General features: G+C 39.0%; 1 protein-coding gene across 1 annotated transcript in view; it reads left to right on the top strand.

The window, feature by feature from the left end:
* The first annotated feature begins 288 nt into the window (after window positions 1-288).
* Window positions 289-9,610, top strand: part of itga5 (integrin, alpha 5 (fibronectin receptor, alpha polypeptide)) — a 53,263-nt gene continuing 43,941 nt past the window's right edge. Inside the window, exon 1 of the mRNA XM_077218382.1 lies at window positions 289-699. Coding sequence (XP_077074497.1) covers window positions 503-699 — 197 coding nt within the window. The 5' untranslated portion in view covers window positions 289-502. The remainder of the gene's footprint in view (window positions 700-9,610) is intronic.

The raw sequence follows: 9,610 nt of genomic DNA, 5'->3' as shown, positions 1-9,610 counted from the left end.
GTAAAATACATTTATTTAGAGAAATGAGCCCTAAAAGGTTCATAAGTTAATTTAAGGTGTAGGGCTACTGCGTTTATAGTTCACTATTTGTCTAAGTTGTAGTTGTAGCCTATAGCCATTTTATCCTGCTACTTTTGCAATGTATTTCCCCTCATTTGATAAAGTTATCAATCTCAATAATGTACCGCTCTATTTCCCCACTTTGTGAATTGTGCTCTTAGCTCCACCTCTATGGGAGTTTGTCACGAGTGGAAGAACTGAACCACCTCCTCCTCCTAATACCCCTTCAATTAAGCTTGAGGGAGGACGCAGAAAGGAGAGAAGGGGGCAGATAGACGGAGGCGCGTATAGAGCGCTTGGAAAAATAAGAATCAAGCTGATACACTTCACTGAGGCATGAGATTTGAGTGAGGCAGCATCTTCAGGAGGATTTCGTTCAAGTGCCCCCTTTTGTTCTGAAAGAAGTTTAAAAAAAGAAGTGGATTGTGACATAACGATTACAATGGGTTCCAAAAGGCATCGGTCAAAGATTTCAGCGTCTTCACACAACCCGAAATGCTCTCCAATGGGACTTTCACTGATGATTCTTCTACCTTTGTCTGTTGCCTTCAACTTGGATGTGGAGAACCCAGCGGTGTATAACGGACCCAACGGGAGTTACTTCGGTTACTCGGTGGACTTTTATATGACTGGGTCAAGGTAGGTTTCCTTCTTTGATTTCACATATTGGATTTGAAGAGGATTGGCGTTCATTCAAAGAAAATTACAACTAGACCAAGTTCACTGATCATTGCCCACCATAGAGCTGTTTAATATACGAAATGTACTACCATTTAAATGCTATTTAATAACTTTAAATGCCAAACATCACTGTTGATGGGTGTTTTGTCCTCCCTGATATTGCTGTACATCCTGATAGCACTGTATGTATGCAATTTTTGACTCATATTCACTTTATCTTAAATAATTAGAATGGGAATTAGAAAAATAATGTAGCCTAGGGACACCTTTCTGTCCTCAGAACAGTGTTTTACCACAGTATGAAGTACAATACCATAGTATAAAGGGTTATTGTCATTCAAATCCAAGAAAGGTAGCCCACTATCATATTTATCAGTGTGATGAAGAAGACTAGGCTTTCAACCAATGGTCTCTGAATGTAGCCTACTCCATGGGCCCATAGAGAAGATAATATAGTATGTTATAGATGGACATTGAATTGATTTCTAACTTTATAACCAATATTTTTTGATATATTTATTATAATAATGTCAGCTAATGTTCATAAGAAGAATGAAAAAGTGAGAAATATATGATTTTTTTTCTTCCAATACTCATTTGGTCCCTGGGTTGGCTGAGAGTTTGGGTTTGTGGACTGGTTCTGTAAAAGTTGAAAACCATTGTCCTAAATTTAACCTAGTTCATTCATTGATTTAATGTGTAGTACATGACACCTCTTTCATCGTGTACTACAGTCTTCTAGAGCTCAGTGTTAACACTGACCAGTCCAGGGGGCAATGAAACCAGGGGTATCCCCCAACTGTTGTTTACAATCCCAACCCAGTCTGTGCACTGCCATTTACATCAAAGCACATCACTACAGTTGGGGAGCGTCTGTCTTAAAAGTGTGGTTTAGTGTTTGTGTAGTGCAAGACTGAAGTGTTTGTGCATGTTTACATGTGAGCGGATGACAACACATGTATCTGTGAGTGGCATGCATCGCTGGTGGTTATTCCATTTATAGGACTTCACTAGTGGTTATTATGATGAAGTCACAGTAAGGTACCAGCTCTTCTCAAGAGGAATGCAAAGATTGCCCCCCATACTTATCTCTGATTGCATGAGTTATGGTCACTTAAAGTCTTCTGCATAATCTAGCATGAGAATCTCCAACCATTCAAAGATGACCTTTGCTAGATTATGTGGGGGAAAAAGCCAAAAGTTAAATATCTCTGATTTGTAGTCATTTGCCATGTGTTTGTTTTAAACTTTATTTTAGTGATGTAGATGTGTCACACAACTCACTTTTAGAGTTTCAAAGACAAATTTGAAGTGATGCTTCATTACTTAGCTAATATATCCTGATTAACTGCTGATTCTGGGTGAGATCTTTCATTTTAAAGGAATCGTTATTAAAATTCTGTAATTTACTCATGATGGCAAAAAATGTATGACTTTATTTCTTCAGTAGAACACAAAATAAAGTTTTAACGGTTTTTGTCTATATGATAAAACCTGAAGGCGTCCAAAAAAAAAACAAAAAAACATTGGACCCCATTAACTTTTAATATATGGAAAGTAAAAATATATGGAAAACATTTTTCATAATATCTTTTTTTGTTATCCACAGAGGAAATGAAGCCATGTCGGTATGAAATACCATGAGTAAATGACAGATTTCCATTTTTTTGTGTGTGTGAATAGACCATCCCTTAAGTGCTTACTGATTAATAATATTACCCTAGAAGCCAGTATGAAGCATAAGGTGCTTTTATATGTACCCCCCAAATACCGTCAGTCTGCCTTAGGCACAATTTTGAATGGAGAATTTTGTTGAATGGAGCAGCAGTAATCGTAAATATAAGCTGTGATTGAAAGACCATATGATTACCTTCAACCCATAGATATTATCTTGGCATATGAGGCAGGTGATAAATCCAAGGGGAAATCACAGAGTATGAGGCATGCCATTCAATCACACTGCTGATCTGTTGGGTTTCCCTGCCCTTTGGCTGCATTACTCTCTTTTCAAGCTGTAGACAGCTGTGCGGCTCTGTTCGGAGGTATGATTGCAGTAATAATCAACTCACTCATGCCCTGACTCGAACATGCCACAATCAGCCATTTCCATCTGTGTTTGTCTGCTGGACTGTGTCTGGCCGTGCACAGCTGTAGAGGGGCTTTAGTCAGAGTGGGCTCACGCTGGCTCTGGTTTCTCGGGGGCGTTATTTTCAGGGAGCCCTTTCCTTTCCTCAAACATTGCTCACCTTCTCTAAAGCAGACCCTCCAGCTTTTGTTTTAGTCTGCCATAGGGTGTCTGTCTGGCATAGATGAATTTCAGAAGCAGCAGATGATTTAGAGCATGACGCATGGTTGAATGAGTCAGAGGAGTGTGTGTGCATCTATAAGCGTGAGTGTCTCTGATGATGTAATTCGGCATGGTATTTAAACTCCTCACCCTCTATTCCAGTCTAATACTCTAGGCTGTACGCCCTCCCCCCCCCACACTCCTATACACAGTATATTGGACTCATTCTTATGAACTGTGAAGTCATGGCAAGAGGCAGCTCTCTCAGCAATGACTTCATCTGAACTTTTCACTCCCGAGATGTCGTTGTGGAGGAGGATGGATGGGCCTCAAAGTGGAGGCTGAGTGAAGGGGTGAAAGAATGCACAATATCAAGAGTTTTCTTCCCAGGCGTTTGATAGAATGTGTATTTCTAAGTTTTCTTGTGCTGTATGTGATAGATGGTTGACTAGTCGGGCATCCTGCCTAATGGCTGTCTATGGGTTATTGAAATTGACTAACTGATCATGAATTTTTTTTTTTTTAAGCTTATATTTTTACCATAGAATTTTTTATTTCATTAAAAATAATAAGTGAGTCGTATTATTTTATCAAATTTAAAGCACCACTGCTATCAAATGCATCTTTTGTAACAAATTCACCAAATTCACTAATACAAGACAATTAGTCTACAAGACTTCAGATAGTCTATGCTGTAAGAATTATTTCATTGCATTCTATTTTAGGTATTTGGTTTATTTATTTGTTGAATTTACAACAGTTAGCCAGCCTATTGAATGGGTATGCATTTATTGATTTCATTATTTGTTTTAAACGTTAGTGTCTGTAAACATAGGCTGTTATCTTTGACCCATGATTCCATCCTTTTTTTTTCTTCCAGCTAGTTGTGAACATAAGAACATGTTCATTATGGAAAACCTCATTAGAAACAGGTCCTGGCTGCATTTCCCAAAAGTGCCAAACGCATGGTTTCTACAATCTATTTAGACTAACAATGTTTTTGGGAAACGCAGTCCTGAAATGCATCCATATTATTGTGGGTTTCAAAAAGTAGTGGTTTGATTAACATGCATTTCGGTAAAATCATTGTCAAATTGGGGTAAAAAAGCTTGTCTACAGCTTTGTCTACAAAAAAGAATTTGGTGTCAGGAATAAACTCTCTGTCTTGCATGTTCTCTCTCATTCTCTTGCTCTCTATATCTTCCTTTCTGACAAAACATTCACTCCTCGCCTCGTCCACAGACTCCCTGATAGTCTGGCCTCAAAGGGGCATGTATAGGTCTGAGGAGAATAGCACTCCTTGGCACCCACTAATAGAATTAGCTAGTGTGCAGACCACCACAGAGAACTGCCCGAGGACAGGGTTCACAATCTTGGTGTCAGGGGGCTCTATAGCTATATACATGGAAGAGAAATTTATGGTTCTTGAACGTTGAGAGAAGAACAGCACAGGTCCTATGTTGGGGCCTCCTCCGGATGGTCTGGTATATAAACCTAATTTGTCCTGAAGAATTGTGACTCGATGTTAAAAGTCCCACTTGTTCACTAGATTTAAGCTGAATTGAAATGTCTTCTATTTGATTATTGCAGCAAGTGTCTCCTTGTATATGTTCTCATCAGAGATCCAACAGTTTCTATGTCAGTGAAGTTAAAGCTCTTCTACCACCACAAATGGTGAGGTGCACCACATTCCTCAGTCTCTGTATTCTTTACCTTTGGATAAGAAGATGATCCTCTGTATTGTGAAAGGGCAAAGATCAGGGTCTGGATGTAGGGTTGAATATCAGAAAACTAAATAGCTTTATTTGAAATGTTTATATTGCAGAAACAATAGAAACCGAATACCACCATCTCTGTTCCTGCTGGGATTTACGTGGCTCCAGATGATGAGTGTTGTTTTCAGAGAAAAATGTGTTACTATGCATAAAATCCTTTCGTGTTTATGATGTTCAAAAATATGTTTTTGGTGTTTGATGATTGTTGGCGAGCGTTTGAAGCTTGTGGTTGAATCCAAGGAGCTGGACTGTCTGCATTAGCAGCCAAAGGCAACAAATTTACAGCCACAATGGCAGGAATATTACTGTAAAAACATAAAAAACGTTCTCACCTGCCTCAATGTATTTTATTACCCAAAGATTCACAAAGTTGAGGTTTACCAAGTTGCGTTGGCTATCAAAACCACAGGGTTTTCTCTGATAGTGAGAAAAGAAAGTAAGTTTTTAAGATAAATTATAAAAAAAAGAATAAGAAGAATATACTTAAGTGAAATTCTTGAAAAAAATTCTAAAGTCCTGATTGTATACCATCTTATTTGTGAGGTTGCCTTGTCTAATACAACAAATTCGAATCGAAACTTTACACTGGTAAGTTTTAACAATATATTTGTCCATCTATTAACTTTTAAGTAGCAATCACCTCACAATCTTTTGTTTCCTTTTAATTTTGTATTAGTAATGTGTTTTATATGTAGCTAGTGTTATGCTGACATTATTAATATTTGAAACAACACAATAAATTAATTAAACATTTTGCCTTTGAGGATTTAAGTCAAGTTGAAGTTTATCCGAACCTAAAGTTATTTATGATTATTTTAAGAACATTCCTTTCTAGAATTTGAATTCTGCTGAAATGTAGTCCTAAGAACAAACTTAAAGAGAAAGATAAGAAAATTCTTAAAGGAACATGCCACAGTTTTTTGAAATAGGGGATATTCACCGTCTCCCCTACATTTAGATAGGTGGGCAAATGCATGCATTGTCTTAGTCTGGCAGCGCCAGCGCTAGCTTAGCTTAGCATAATGAATGGAATCCTTTGTTGCCGGATAGCATGTCGTGAGTAAAAGTGATAAAAAAAACAAAAAAAAAAAACATTTACTTTTTGTGGCCTGCTTATTCACAACGAGTACAAATAGGCAAGGCAAGGCAAGTTTATTTATATAGCACATTAGCAATGCAGATTAAGACTAGTAGCAATGCAGATTAAGACTAGGCGATTTCCTAGGCAGATATTGACTTGGGACTATACTGGGCTGAAGCACAGGCAGAGCACTGCTACTTGGGCGCAGAGATATCACGCAACACCTGAAATCCCCCAAATTCCATCCAAAGGATCCAAAGGATTCCATTGATTATGCTAAGCTAGCGGCGGCGCTGCCAGACAAAGACAATCCATGCACTGAAAAAAAAATGCGTTTGCTCACCTATCTAAATGTAGGGGAGACGGTGAATAACCCCTATTTCAAAAAACGGTGGCGAGTTCCTTTAAAGGATTAGTTCAATTTCAAATGAAAATGATGATTTACTCACCCTCAAGCCATCCTAGGTGTATATGTTCTTAAAGGGGTGGTTGATTATGATTTCACTTTTCTAACTTTAGTTGTTATTATTATTATTATTAATTTGTTACATTTATATAGCGGTTTCTGGGTACTCAAAGTGAAAACTTAACATACACACTCTGGGGACATCAAATACTTATTTTACATTTTGTGAGAAGGGCATTATACCACCCCTTTAAGAATGTTTCATGAATCTGTCCCTGGTCTTGTATATATAGAACAGCATATTGAAATTGCAAGATGTTTTGGCTCTGATATAGAGTACAGTAGGTCATCCTCAGCTGTGGCCATCATTCTCACACATCGATAGATCAATATTTACCTCAGACCTTGAGCTCAGTTTGCCTTTGCTAAATACAGAGGACCCACTTTAGCTAAACCAGGGTTTCGTCTGCTGTTTATCATTTCTACTCTTCCTCCTTGGATTAGGCTGTCTGTTGTCCATATTCTTGCATCCAGCTGGAGATGGGTGTGTGTACGTTGGCTGCCAAGCTATTCTTCACCCAGGTTCTCCCCACGACGACTAGTGTTTTCCATGGATTCGGTACAATAGAGGCCTTTGTGCATTGGTTGAAGGGTTTGCTGTTTTCAGTAGCAAAACTTTTCCATGTGACTTAAATCTCTATTTATTTATTCATGTTTTGGGTTCGTTTGCTTCATGATAAAGCCTTGTTTAGCTCTTTTGGCTTCATGACATTTGGCTCTGATGGTGGTGTCAATCAGATTGGCCTGTTGTAAAATTATAGTTCTCTATTTTGCAGGTTAATGGGTGCAACCTTAGCTTATTGGGACTGTGTGTTAGGTTGTCTTTACCATTGACAAGTTGTCTGCTTTTTATGACCTTGTGGGACCTGGCAGGCTTGTATAATAGGCTCTTGTGTGCAATGGTGTACATGTGCCCTGGTGGAAAAACAGGCATGTGTTCGATCATTGTAGAACAAATGCCCCAGTCAACTTTGCAGACATTGGGCCATTGGGCTCCACAATTGCCTGGGGTTGCCGCCTGGAGTACTGCAGATCTCCATTATTCCTGATGTACATTTTGGGTAGATCATTATCATCTTGATCTGTTCTGGTTTACCAGGCCCCTGCTGGGCTGGCAACGACAATGAATTTCCAATCATCCGGCATTTAGATGGCCTGTTTATTGCCTGCTGGATTACGAACAAAGGACGTGAGGCATAGCATGCAAAGGTGAGCGATTGATGCTAATTGTTTGGACCTGATGATGGCCCCTTTTACTCTTTTCAAGTGTAAAGATAGGACTCCATGCTGAGAAAGCTCCCTTGGAGGTGTCGACGGCCAACAGTTGCAACTCGCTATGGGATGTTTTTTGGTCTGTGCGAATGTGTGAATTATAGCTCTTTGGGGGCTGGGGTTACAATTTGGTATCAAGAGATTTAAGAGGTTAAACCACACTCGGTGTTTATGTAAATGTCATGGGGTGCTTTAAATGTTGTTGTGTCACATACAAAATGTGGCGTGCCATTGAATGACAAGGCTTGTGCTTTCTTAGATGCATTTTACAGACTGTTTTCTCATAAAAGAGATGTAGTTTGTTCTTTAAAGTGAGAACTTATGTCCATTGTTAATGTGGGGACATCAAATCCCTGCTTAAAATCAGCTTAATGCCTGCATCCGAATGTCACATACTTCCCTATTAAATAGTAGGTGAAACACATTGTTAAAAAAAAATAGTATGTCTGAATTTACAGTATTCATAAAACAGGAGACGAAAAGTACCTGGATCACCTACCACTTTCTCCAAGATTCTGAACTGCGTACCCGATGGATACTTAATTGATATTAATGGATAGATGGATATCTTATTAGAGGATTTGTGAATGGCAGTGAAGTGACCTGACGATGTAGGTCAAATGACAATGATAACATGGTGAATGTAGTATGAAACCAGAAAGTTATCTAGACATATCTCTTTCGTCAATTAGCATAGCAGGTAGGGCTGGTAAGGCTTGCTTTTAATAATAGCCTCTTTCTGGTGATATTTATTGCTAATACTTTTTGTGAATCGAAATCGTGAATTGGTCAATCGCTCTGAAAAAAATCTAGATTTTTTTTTTTTGTTGCCATATCGCCCAGGCCTAATAGCAGGTAATGCGGAGCTGGCTCTTTGCGAGTCAAGCCAAGTGCTCTATATCTGGCTGACCCCTCAGCCTCTGGTATATTATGTTAATTTGAACCATATCCATTGAGAGCAAATGTTTTTGTGGTGACATTTAAAATCTGCCTCTGTAAAACGGGGTGGGGTGTTTATCAGATCAACAGTTGAGGGCATGTGTGCAGATTTAACGTTTATTCCAGACCAGCACAACACTTCAGCAGACTTTGCATGAGTGCACTTTTTTACAAGGCCGTGATGTTTTACTGTTGGAACTGTAGATGGTTGTCGCATCTTGAATGCATTTTGCAAATTTTCAAACAGTTTGACTATGAATGAATCAGTTAATTGTTTTCATTTACATCAACAGTCTGAGTGCGTTTCATTTTCTTGCATTATATCACGTGAGCCGGTTTCATTTTTGTATTAATATAAGATTTAGTGACCGCTTTCTGTTGTCTTCCTCCATTACTATGCAGTTCTCCTCAGGACTTTTGGCGTGCAAGCTGTGTGAGTGAGTTGTCGGCCCTCAGTGCCAGCTGACCCAGCGGTCACTGCTTTGCTCATCATCTTTGGGCTACAGCTCCCAGACAGCAGAATAGAGCACGTGCTGATCAGGTCTACCGAGCAGACGAGGGGCCGCAGACAGAGCTTCTTCGGTCCACTTTTATCCGTCTCATTATTAGCTGCTTAATGATCCAGAGACAGACTGGCATCCTAGTTAAAGCTCGCTGGCGTCGCACAAAGAGCAAAAGACCCAAAAACGAACCGTCCGGGCCTTGAATTTCACTTTGGCTTTTCTTTGATTTTGAGAATGTTAGTTCTTTGAGATCATTGAGATGGAAGAGTTGCAACAGTATATGCTTTGTTTTGGATCCATTCCACATCTTCTGGGAGGACGTGGCATGCTATCACTGTAACCGTTTTTGCTAATAACAACATGCCTCTGAATAGCCGGATAATTGTTCGACTTTGTTTGCATAGATTTTCAGAAATGTTTCTAAGGCCACAAACTGCAATCAGTTAATATACATCTGTTTGGCATGGGAAAAGTGGGATAATCACAAATAAAGTTACTTACAGAAGTGACTGATGGTAATGAATTGTTCTTGGCGCACATATTGAG

This window comes from Siphateles boraxobius, unplaced genomic scaffold, assembly GCF_051911475.1.
Source record: "Siphateles boraxobius isolate OS27281-9 unplaced genomic scaffold, OSU_SipBor_1 77, whole genome shotgun sequence".
In the NCBI taxonomy this organism is placed as follows: Eukaryota; Metazoa; Chordata; class Actinopteri; order Cypriniformes; family Leuciscidae; genus Siphateles; species Siphateles boraxobius.
Note: the sequence above shows the minus strand (reverse complement) of the source record. Positions and strands in the feature narration are given on the sequence as shown.